The 12,720-nt window shown below is 36.1% G+C and overlaps 1 protein-coding gene across 1 annotated transcript in view; it reads left to right on the top strand.

The window, feature by feature from the left end:
• LOC103270545 (leucine-rich repeat-containing protein 9) overlaps nucleotides 1–12,720 on the top strand; it is a gene marked incomplete at its 3' end in the record, with an annotated part of 78,686 nt that overhangs the window by 26,377 nt on the left and 39,589 nt on the right. The window contains exons 11-13 of the mRNA XM_008068064.2: nucleotides 4,312–4,488; nucleotides 4,647–4,764; nucleotides 10,933–11,065. Of these exons, the coding sequence (XP_008066255.1) occupies nucleotides 4,312–4,488; nucleotides 4,647–4,764; nucleotides 10,933–11,065 (428 nt within the window). The remainder of the gene's footprint in view (nucleotides 1–4,311; nucleotides 4,489–4,646; nucleotides 4,765–10,932; nucleotides 11,066–12,720) is intronic.

Below are 12,720 nucleotides of genomic sequence, written 5' to 3'. Positions count from 1 at the left end.
GTTAAAAATAACCTTGTTTATTTAATGTTAAAAAAGTACTGCATATTTCTAATTGTATATCATTCAGTATTTCTTAGCTTCATTTCTTCTATTAAATAAAATTAAAATTTTCAGTTTTTTAAATCTTAGTTATGCTAGTTGAGTGGACTGTTGCCACTATAGCTCTATTTTAATAGTCATATTTACCAATGTATTGTCAGTTGAGTTACCATTGACATCAGACAGTGTTTATCAAATGGGGACTCTAAAGCATCAAAGATGCTGTCTTTGAGACACTTTCAACCTGGTTATAGATAAAATGTACTTATAATTTTAAAAATAACTTTAAAACACCACAAAGCAATATATAAGTTCCTTTAGGGAAGATATAATGATTCATGTGCCTTGTAAGTCATATCATCTAGCACAGACTAGATTCGTAGCCATTAGATAAACACTAATTGAAGCTTCCATGTCAGTTTATAGACACCCACTTAACAGTGTTATTTTGGTGAATATAATGACTCTCAGTAATTTATTTAATTCTTAGTATAATATAAAGATTTCATGCTATACTTCAAGGAGCTACATGAGCAGAAACTTTTTGATTTATAGGGCAAAACTGATAAGATGCTGGTTTAAGTCACCATGTCCTTAACAGAATTTGTTAAACCCTTGCCTAGGATTATGAAGTGCATTTTAATAGGTTAGTTTAAGTTCCAGTCATTTAAACCATGTGCAGTTTATATTTGCTAAATGAACACATCATTTGTATATTAATGGAAGTTTGTAACATCTTTCTGTGGAACTGATTATCTTAGTCAATAATGTGTATCATTGTGGATGCTTCTATATTCAGGTCTCACTGAATGAATAAAATACCCAGTAAAATGAGGGGGCCCTCATTCTCCTAACTACTAAAGTATTTGACACTGTTAGCTATTTCTTGTAACTCAATCTCTCTTGTTTTTGTACTTGGACATTTTCTATTTCCTTTTTACATCTATCCTTGCCAGTCTCTTCTCCTGTACTTTCAGAAATTACTTACAGCTACAACCTCTATTTTAGACTCCAGCCCTGAATTCCTGTTTGTTAAACATTTCTATCTGGATTTCCAACTGGCACAGCAAACTCAACTCATTCCAAAGGGAGCCAACTGTGACATAATAGACTCCATAAAGGTATTAAGAAACAGAAGACCTATGTTCAAACTCTGTGTGATCTTGAAACAACTATTTAATACAGCTAAACTTCATCTGTAGAATGAGAAAAAATAATCTACCACAAAAGGTTACTGTAGGATTAGAGAAGATAATGTGAACATATTTTATCAATTTTTATGTTTTTGATATGTTTTGATTTTGGTATCTTCTCAGTACAGAAAGGCTCAACAAACATTGATGTCATTCTTTACTTCCTTCTTTTCTTAAATGTCCACACCCAATCAGGTGCCAAGCCCCACAGTTTCTCTTCCATAATGTTACTTGGATTCATTCTCCCTGTTCATTGTGACCAAAATCACCTACACAGGTCTTCATAACTTCCCACCTAGACTATTGCTATAGCACCTAATACAGTGCCTGTATGTAGCAGGTACTCAGTATTTGTTAATCAATCAGTAAAAATTCCCAAGTGGTCTCTCATATGATCCCTGCTGACATGTTTCCCATACAGAAAATACCCTGTTAAGAACAAAACAAATGACTTTGTAGCTATTTACCTTCCAAATTACATTTAGACTCTTCACCTACAGTGTAAGGTTCAATGTTTTCCACTGTGTGGTCTCTAAACTATCCTAACTCCTTTTCCAATTTTTTTAGAGTCAGCTAAACTGTGTGCTTCACTGCTCTTGGAGCAGAAGTGGTACCCACCACATAAGTTGTTTTGTTTCTTCTGCTTCCTGTACCCAGAATGCCTTTGCATCCCCTCTCATTCCATCATTGCTTAGCTGCTGAATTCTGAACAAAAAGCAAAACTAAACAAAACAAAAGCTTTATGAAAGGATTACACTTCATGGAGTTTCCTGTGCCTATTCCTGGTTCCCTGCATTTCTGAGGGACCAGACAAGAAGCTAGATATTGTCTATGTATCCTTTCCATCAATTCTTGAGAACCCTCAAGCCTTACCAAGATGTTTACTATATAACAAAAAAACTTAACTAATATGTCTCCATCACTAGTTTCTACCAGAGTGCAGAAAGTGTAATAATGAGAACTTCGGTGCTTCCAAGACATATTATTTGGCAAATCTGGCCTAGAAAATGATCCTCCTATAAAAGGAGCAGTAGGTTTCCCACCCTAGATGATAATGTGGCAGTTTTGTAGAATTCTAAGTGGTTAGCAGGCATCACGCTGGATTGCAACACTGTTCGTATCTGTCTTCTCTTCAGATTGTGAGCTTCTGGGATTAGTTTGATTTGGGCAATTCTCTTTTCAACTCTAAGGGAGAAGTAATTGGTAAGCTACTGGCTTTACTAACTAAGTGAGAAAAGTAGATACTCTAAGTTAGGAATTCGGATATTAGGCTCAGGGAGAGACCATCCATCAGGAAGCTCACCTCTGATCCTAGCTCACCTATGTTCAGGCCCTGGTTGATTATGTAGGTGTGAACCTAGACATGTCATTAAAGACATGTGTACTTCATATAGTGTTGCTTAGTTCCTTCTCAAAATAATCCATCTTTTAATCTCATCTTAATCTAGATTCTGTACTACATTTAGACAGGACTAAAATTTTAGAAGTATGGCCAGATGAAAGCAACAGAGAACAAACAAGCACTTCAGTGTTCTTATCTTCACATAGCTGACTTCTCTTCATCCTCCAGTTCTTAGGTCAAATACCTTCTCTCAAAGGTCTTCCCCAAGACCCTGTCTTAAGTAGGTCCCTTCTTTCTTCAATCTCTTATTGCTTCAGATTTTTTTTGCTTATGGCTTTATTTGTTTATTTTCTCTCTACCCTCCTTAGAATATAGACTTCATGAGAGCAGAGGCACTGTCTCTTTTCACCCCTATATTCCTGGTTAAGAAGTTATTGCAATAGTTCAACTGAGAGGTCATGGTGATTTGGATTAGGATGGTAATGGTGGTGGTGAGGAAGTGTAGTCATATTCAGAGTGCATTTTAGATGCAGAGTTGAACAGACTAATTAAAAAATTAGACACTTGTGAGGAAGAGAGTAAAGAACTATTCCTTTAGTTTTAATTTAGGCTCCCAGTTACATGGCAGTGTATAAGAGATGGAAAACACTCAGGAGGAGCAAGTTTGGGGCAAGTTCTAGATAAGCTAGGTTTGAGATGCCTGTTTAATATGCAAATGGATATATCAAGTAGGTAGTTGGATATTCAAGTCTGGGTATAACCAGCTAAGTTGGCTAGAGATCAAAGTTAGAAATAAAATGTTGGCAGGGCTCGGTGGCTCAGCCTGTAATCCCAGCACTCTGGGAGGCCGAGATGAGTGGATTGCCTGAGCCCACTAGCTTCAGCCCGGAAACTAGTGCTGGAGGCATATTAGTTAAGTTTTTTCAGCCCGGACAACTTTGCAAGACCTCGTCTCTACAGTAAATAAAAAAAAAATTATCCAGGCATCGTAGCACGCACCTGTAGTTCCGGCTACTTGGAAGGCTGAAGTGGAAGGATCACCAGAGCCCAGCAGGTCAACGCTGGGGTGGCCGTGAACGTGCCACAGCACTCCAACTTGGGTGATGGAGGGAGCTTCTAGCAAAAAGAAAAAAAGAAAGAAAGAAAAAAAGAAAATGTTATAATTTATCAGCATGTATATATATATGTGTGTGTGTGTGTATACATATATACATACATATATACATACATATATACATACATATATACATACACACAGTCAAGGAACCAGAATCATCCAGGTAGAGTATTTGTGAAAACAAGGGGAAAGGCAAAGGCTGATTTCTGGGACAGCCCAGAATTTAGAAACTATCAGAGAAGAACTAGCAAAGAAAACTGAAGGTGCAACCTATTAGAGGAAGTCCAGGAATATGTAGTTTTGCTGAAGCCAAAAAATACACTGTTTTAGAAAGGAAGGATTACTTAGCCAACATATATTTAGGAAGAACAGATTATAATAAATAACTGATAATAGTACTATTTTTTTTAACTTATTTCAGAATTTAGCATGTCTTCTATTGATTGAATAAATATGCCCCATGTGAACCCAAACAGAAGTACTATATGATTACTGTGTGTATCTTTAGCAAAAAAAAAATATATATGAGCTATAACTTTTATCATATGTAACTTTGTGTTCTTGAACATTTTAAGGAAAATCTGTTATTTTCTTTATGTGTATTCTGTATTTCCATACAGGTTTAATTCCTGCTATGAATTAATTCTGTCACGTTTTTGTACTTGGGACTTCAGAACATATGGTATTACAGGAATAAAAGTAAAACGTATCATTAAAGTTAACAACCGTATTCTGAGACTAAAATTTGAGGAGAAATTTCAGAAGTTTTTGGACAATGAAGATATGCATGATTCAGAGTAAGAAGAATTCTCTAAGGAATAATTTGACAAAAGTTTGACTTTATTTTATTTTTTATTTATTTATTTTTTTAAAATCAATATTTTTTATTATGATATTGTGGCTAAGCTTTTGTGAAATCAACTCTCAAACTTTTTCTGTTTTAATTATTCTTAAGGAGCTATCGAAAGAGGCTGGAATGCCTTTTTTATGTTTTTGATCCTGCAGCTACAGTGAAGAAAAAGCATCTGCTACAAATACTTGAGAAAGGATTCAAAGAGAGTGAAACAAGCAAGGTATCATAAAATGTCACTTAGAATAATGCTTTATTCCTAATGAGCGAAGTGCTCTACTGATTAAGTGGGATTCTCAATTCTTTTAGCCATATTTATTGCAAACTTCTGCTGTTTCACAAAAATCTTAGTGTTATCATAGAAAGTATGGCATCTTTCCACTTTGGGTTGTGCCAGAGTATGTCCATTAATTACTTCTGCCTGACTCTACTAAATCCTTCTAGGCATCTTATTTTTTTGTGATTCTTTTGTTGATGATTTTCAATTATCTATCACATTTTCCATCTTGAAAAAAATTCATTCACACACTGTTGTACTTTCTAGCTATCACTCTGTTTTCTTTCTTCCTTTACTGCCACAATTTCTTTATCCCTGACTTCACTTTCCCCACCTTGCTGTTGCTACTGCCTTATCACTGAGCTCCAAATATCCAGCCAGCCTTCCAACCCCTTGACAAGACAGCTGGAGTACACTGGTGGAGAGCAGTGCTTCCCAGGCCTTTTCACATCATGGAATACTTAAAATGGTAATATTGCTGCATTTGAATCCTGACTTCACTGCTCACCAGCTATGTGACTTCACCTCTCTGTGCTTGTTTTTTTTTCTTTCTGTAAAATGAAGTTAATAACAGTATCTATTTTGCAGAGTTGTTATTCGAGTTCAGTAGGAGACTGCAAAAAACAGTTTTTGGATATTTGTACACCAATATTCACAGCATCATTATTAAAATAGCCAAAAAACTAGGAACACTGCAAATGTGCATCAACAGATTAATAGATAAACAAAATATGGAATATATGTACAATGAAATATTATTCAGCCATAAAGAATCTTAAACACTCTACAACATGGCCTTGGAAACAGTATGCTAGTGAAATAAGCCAGACACAAATGGAAACATGTTGTATGATTCCATGTAGATGAAGTACCTAGAACAGGTCATTTGAGAGCCAGGAGGTAGAATTCAGGTTACTAGGGGCTGGAGGAATGAGGGGATGGGGAGTTATTTCATGGTACTGACGTTTGAAATAATGAAAAAGTTCTGAAAATGGTGGTGATGATTGTACAACAGTGTGAATGTACCTAATGCCACTGAATTGTGTGCTTAAAAATAGTTAAATAGTATGATAATCACTTATGTACCCAACCCTGAATTGTACCCCACATCTTTAAAATATAAAAAATAAATAAATTTTTAAAAATAGTTAAAATGGTAAATTCTACCTTATGTATATTTTACCATAGTAAAAAAATAATCAAAGAAGCATTCTAACCACTCAATAGAGAATGGATTGCAGGAAGTATTAGCAGATGAGGGGGGCACTATGTGGGGAGCTACTGCAGCAGCTCAGGCCATAGAGGTTGGCTCTGACAGGATAGTGGAGGTGAGAGTGCCCTTGATGTACTTCCTTAAGAAGGAAGAAGGAGGTGAAGAATGGGGATTTCAGAAGGCAGAGTGAAGTACTCACATTCAGTCCAGAGAGCCATTTTGAGCAATGAGGGTTGGGGAAGGGTAGGACTAATCAATTCCTGTGTTTTCTACCTCCAGACGCTGTGCCAAGTGCTTTATTTCCTGTATCTCCTAAAAGAAACAAACTGTTTCCTTTAATTCTCCCATCAACTCTCTGTGCTGCTCTGTCCAAAAGGGTAGTTATCACCCACATGTGACTGTTGAGCATTTGAAAAGTGGCTAGTCCAAATGGAGAGTGCTGAAAGTTTAAAATATAAGATTTAGTTTGGAAAAAAGACTATAATTTTTATATTGAGTATATGTTGACATGATAGATGAAATAAAATATATTATTAAGATTTATCAAAGAGTTCTTGGACCAGTGCCTGGCAAATAGACCGTTTTTCATATTTTACCATTATTGTCTAAAGCATTTGATATTATTGATTGCTCTCTCTTTTTTTGAAACTCTTCCCTTGTCATCCATGATGCTATGCTGTGGTTAGCCTCCTATTTTTCGAATTTGTTCTTCATCTTGTCCCTAAACATGAGAATACCAAAAGATTAAAGTTTACTGAGCTACCCTTCTTTCTTCACATGCTATCAATTATTGAAATTGTTAAGATTCTGGAAATGAGGGAGGCATCTTTGTGTAGGGTGTAAAAGATGTGATGAGCTAGATTTCTATGCTATGATGTGTACGCAATGAGTAAAGGTAAATATTTTTGTTCTGCATTGTTTAAGAGATGGGCTCTAAAGAGGAACAAAGGCACTTCCACACTCGGGGGCCTCCTGACTATCCCAGATCCCACCAGGGCTAAGGAAGTGCGGTTCTCTGCTAACCCAGGATCAGGCCCTGTGGCTGCAGTGAGAAGAGGAGACTCAGAAATGGAGAAAGTGAGATGTCAGACTAAACTTGCTAGAGAGCCTCAGGAAGTAAAGGAAAACGAGACCACAGAACCAGAAGAACCATCAGACCAGTTTGGTGATCCTTGGAGTGGTCAGGAAGTCCAGAGCTTCCCAGAAGAATGGAAAACTTTTGACCTTGAGTTGAGGAAGAAGAAAAGATTTAAAAGACAGCTGTATAAGTAGTTTAGAAGACCAGTTTGGCTTAGGTTGGCAGTTTCTTTGTAAGATTGAGGACAGGATGTGTGGAAAGAAAAAACCATTGAACCAGTAAAAATATCTGAGGTTAAGTTCACACTTAGAATGAAGAGGAAGAACTTCTTTCTGTCACTTCAGGGTAAGATGGTCTGTAGTAAGGATGGGAGAGTATGGATTCTTAACTAAATCTGCTCACGTACCTTGAGTTTAAGTCCTACCAAATAGTCTCTTTGACAACCAAGGACTTGGCCATTAGCTATAAGATTATCTCTTACTCGTTTTCACTTTCTTCAGACTGTACATCATGGGCTAGCCTGTCTCCTGACCTCTGCTCTGACAACATACCTGCCATTCCTGCATGGTTTAACCTTCCTTATCTTCTAATACAGCATGTCTGAAATCAGTCTTTAATCTTTTTTCCATTAGCAACTCTTTCCTGCTTTTCTTTCCCGATTTCTACTAAAGTACTCTCATTTCCTTCACTGACCCAGACTCCAAGCCTCGGAGTTATGTGCAGTTCCTCCTTTTTATTATCCCCACATCTAATCATTTACCATTTCTAGTGGTTCTTCCTTTACCATGTCAATTGTACTCTTTCTTTTCCTCCCTACTCCCATTGCCTGCCACCACTCTAAACCCTTAGCACATTCCTTGTAAACTTAACCATTAGTTTTCTAACAGGCAACCCTGCCCTTGGTCATGCCCTTTGGTTCTTCCTTTTTTCACAGTACAAGTTAATTTTTAAAAAAAAATTATGGCTATAGTGAACATTGCATTGTGCTCATGATAAGAAACCTTCAGTAGCTTCCCATTACTTATAATGGAAAACCTGCCTTCTTCTGTCTGTCATTTAAGGCCTCTCACAACCCTCACAATCTAGCTGAAGCTAACTCCCTGTTACTAAATAATGCTAAATGTCCTAAATGAAGGATGTAGTGTACTTTTGATTCTCCCGAGCACAACTCAATTCCATGTCTCCCTTTGATGAAAGGCTGACTTCTACTTTTTTCCTATGGCAAACTTGTTTATCCTTCCAGTCTCAGCTCAAGTGCTTCTTCCGCAAAACCTTTCCTGAATTCTCCAACAGCAGGAGCCCTCTTACGTAGTTTGCAGGTTAACCAAAAAAGTCAATTAAACCTTAAACAAGTTATTTACTTAACAAAACCTTCAACATAACTGAAAACATAAATGAGCATTCATATGTCAATCTTCTATGTAGGGACAAAGCCTTTGACTGTGAAACTGGAATTGTGAGTAGTCTTTCTTGTATCAGTCACAACCATGTTTCTTATTAGTTTTGATTTCCTTACACACTTAAAGATTCTTGCAAAGCAACCTGAGTGCAAAGAATCTGTCTAGTTTGTCGATTGCCACCTGCCATCCCAAATTTTCACATTTGTCTTGCCTACACATGCTTTGGCAAAAGTTTTTCACAATCAGTCTCTATTAAATTTTAACCAGTGTTCCACTTAGTTTCAAAGAAACAACTCTCCTTCAATTTCCTTGCTTTGTAGAGTATGCATAATTTCAGTAACAAGTACAACTGGTATAAACAAGTTTGGGTACAAAATTAACTGATTCTTGGTAAGCATACAACACAACTGGATGAAGTAAAAAGATTTGTGTTTTTTTAATTTTTAATTTTAAAGATGTGGGGTACAATTCAGGGTTAGGTATACAAATGTTCATTATACAGTTGCCCTTGTTGATGAGGTGTGCCCTCCCTCCCCTGGCAGTTTCCCTCAACTGCCAATCCCTGTCTTATAGTATTATGATAATTGTTCAAGGTCTGCTTATGAGACTTCCACATCAATGGTTCTCAGATTCACAGATTCAATCTGAGAACATATGGTACTCTATATTGTGTTTTTAAAAGTACTATCTAATCCTTGAACTGTCACTATACTCTGGGTTATAGATTGAATGGAAGATCCTGGTTAATCCTGCAAATTGGTTAAGTTTTAGTTGATTACATAGGATCTATTGAGAATTTTTATTGTAGCACATTTGTTACATTGAAATGTAATCATTTGTATGCATTTTCTACTAATTCTTCAGGGCAGGAACTTTGTTTAAAGAGTAGATTCTTAGTGGAAATCTGGCATAGGAATGGATGGCTAGATGGGTGAATGGCAATCACACCTATTTCTTCTATACCTTCATATGTTTCCCTCCTCTTAAAAATAATTTTCTTTTAAATTTCTGATTTGAATCATGTCCAATCTTCCTAGCCATGATCCCATTACCTCTACAAACTTTTTCCTATTCACCTCAATTAAAAGGGATATTTCATTTGACTCATCTTGTAATACTTTTTTTTTAATTATTGTGTACAGTTTCTATCTTTGCCTCACTTAATTGAGGACCAAGACTATGCTATCACTTCACAATGCCATGCATATGGATTATATCTCATGGATATTTAGTGATGTTAGTTGAAGATCTGAGAAGGTTACTTACTGGGATATGAAATTTGAGATTATATGAGCCCCAATGGAATACAGTTGTCCCTTAGTACCTGTGAGTGATTAGTTCTCCCACAGATACCAGAATCTGTGGATGCTAAAGTCCCTTATGTAAAACTGTGTAGTATGTGCATATAACCTACACACATCCTTCTGTATACTCTAAATCATCTCTAGACTACAATACTATGTAAATGCTATGTAAATCATCTCTAGACTACAATACAATGTAAATGCTATGTAAATAGTTTTTATACTGTATTCTTTATTGTTTGTATTATTTTGTATTATATTTTTTTCCCAAATGTTTTAATTTCGTGGTTGATTGAATCTGTGAATATGAGAACCATTGATGTGGAAGTCTGAATATATTTATTTTTAAAGAATTTCTTTGGACTATAGATTTTAAAAAATACAGATAATTCAACATTTACAGAAAAGATATAATTCTAAATAATGTGACTATTAATATTAAACTAGTAATAATTGCAAACCTCCGAGATTGTGACAAGAACAAGTAGACCCCAGTTCAAATGATGACTTTTCCAGTTGCTAGTTCTATCCTTGGACAGATCATATAAGGTCTCTTAGCTCTAGTTTTCTTAATACTAAAAATGAGATTTTTGTTTGTTTTTTAAGAGCTGCTTCCACATTAAGTAATGTAAATGTTACTGATGGAACAGTTTTAAGAAGATAAATCTAGTCACAATGCAAATTAACATTTCTATATATTAACACAATAAAAAATGTTTTGTATGTAGAAAACTAGATTATTAGACCTAAAAGTCATGATACAAATAAGAACCTTCACTGATATAATATCTCACTACAAGAAGACTTTGTTTTTGAAGTTAGCAAGATTATGAGTGGAGTACTCATTGAAAGCTGTTGCTTCTGCACTGCACAGTGTTGTCAGTCTTGACTTTGACTGCTTTCCAAGGAATAAATTTTATTTTATATTACCTTTTATAAACCTATTTGCATGTGAATTTAAGATATATAAATAACTTTGCAGAATGAAGTTGCACCTGGAGGTTACCTACTTCTTTTTAGTGAATCTGGCCTGCAGATTTCTTTGCTCAGACGCATAAATAATAAATGATCTGTTTTGAAGTTTAAGTATTGTCAATTTTGCAAAAATGTTCTTTGCAGCTGCCTCTCAGGAAAGAAGCCGTTATTCTTGCTAACAGCCTAAGTATATGTGAGTGTCCCCGAATGGAATTTCTATGGCAAAAGTACAAGGATGAGAAGAAAACCTCTCTTGAGCATGAGCTCTTCAGGCATGGTAATACAACTATACAATGATTCTGAACTTTTATGTTATAGGTCCTCGCATTTATTTCTTGTTTTTGTATCATTCTTGATGCTTGGTTTTATCAACCCAGGAGATGTTCTTCAGGTCATTTTATTTTGTATTTATCAGTTTAGCCACACTGCTAACATATTTATTACCTGATTATTATGTGTCAGTGTTTTTTTTTTCATTGTATAATGTTTTTATTTATTTTAACTTTTCCCACATTTATTTGACCATGGAGACTTCAGTGGTTAGAGCACAGATTTATATCTCCTGGAGTTTGGTGTTCTCCAAAATATACTTTACTACATGGTCTTTGTTTTACATATTACAATTTTCAATCAATTTTTTACAATGATATTGTGGGGTACAGTTAAGTGTTAGGTATACAAATATGCTTCATTCAGGCACCCTTGTTGATAAGAGGTGTCTCCTCATCCCCAGACAGATATTTACTACCGTTAATTCCATCTCCCGTCCCCTCCCCCCCATAGTTTCCAACCACTGTCAGTCATTTTCCTATAGTATTACACTGGATGTTCAAGGTCCACTATATGAGTGAGAACATGTGATACTCGGATCTTTGTTTCTGTGAGAGATCACTCAGTATTATAGACTCTAGTTCCATCCAGGTTGCTGCAAAATTCATGATTTTGTTCTTTTTTATGACCGTGTAGTATTCCATTGTGTATATGTACCACAGTTTTTTAATCCAGTCCTCTTTTGATGGACAGCATGGTTGGTTTCAGGTTCTTGCTATTGTGAACAATGCTGCGATAAACATTCGTGTACAGGTATCTTTTCTATAGAGTGATTTGAGTTCTTCAGGGTATATTCCCAGTAGGGGGATTGTGCAGTCATATGGGAGGTCAATATTTAGAGCTTTTAGGAATCGCCATACTGTTTTCCACAGAGGTTGCACTAGTTTGTACTCCCACCAACAGTGTAGAAGTGTTCCCTTTTTGCCACACCCTCTCCAGCAGCTGTTATTTTTTGAGTTATTGATAATTGCCATTCTGACTGGAGTTAGGTGGTATCTCAGTGTGGTTTTGATTTGCATCTCCCTGATGATTAGTGAGGTTGAACATTTTTTCATGTGTCTGTTGGCTGCTCGGATGTCTTCATTTGAGAAGTGTCTTTTCATATCTTTTGCCCACTTTATAATGGGGTTGTTTGTTTTTTTCTTTTCAGCACATGTGAGTTCCTTGTAGATCCAAGATGTTAAGCCTTTGTCAGACCTGGAGTTGGCAAATACTTTTTCCTGGTCTGTAGGCTGTCTCCCTGCTCTCTTGATGGTTTCTTTGGCTTTGCAGAAGCTTGTCAGTTTAATGAGGTCCCACTTGTCTATCTTATCTCTTATGGCCTGTGGGTTTCGAGTTTTTTTCAGGAATTGAATGCCAGTTCATTTTCTAAGGTCCTTATGGTTTGAGGTTTTACATTTAGGTCTCTGATCCATTTAGAGTTAACTTTTGTGTATGGGGATAGATAGGGGTCCTGTTTCAATCTTCTGCATGCGGTCAGTCAGTTTTCCCAACATCATTTACTGAATAGGTTCTCCTATCCCCAGTGGTAGGTGGTGGAGACTTTGTCGAAGATGAGTTGGTTGAGAAATTGAGGTTTTGCTTCTGGAATTTCAATTCTAT

This window comes from Carlito syrichta, unplaced genomic scaffold, assembly GCF_000164805.1.
Source record: "Carlito syrichta isolate Samal-C Ts95f unplaced genomic scaffold, Tarsius_syrichta-2.0.1 Scaffold309858, whole genome shotgun sequence".
NCBI lineage: Eukaryota > Metazoa > Chordata > Mammalia > Primates > Tarsiidae > Carlito > Carlito syrichta.
This window is presented reverse-complemented; position numbering and strand designations above follow the sequence as displayed.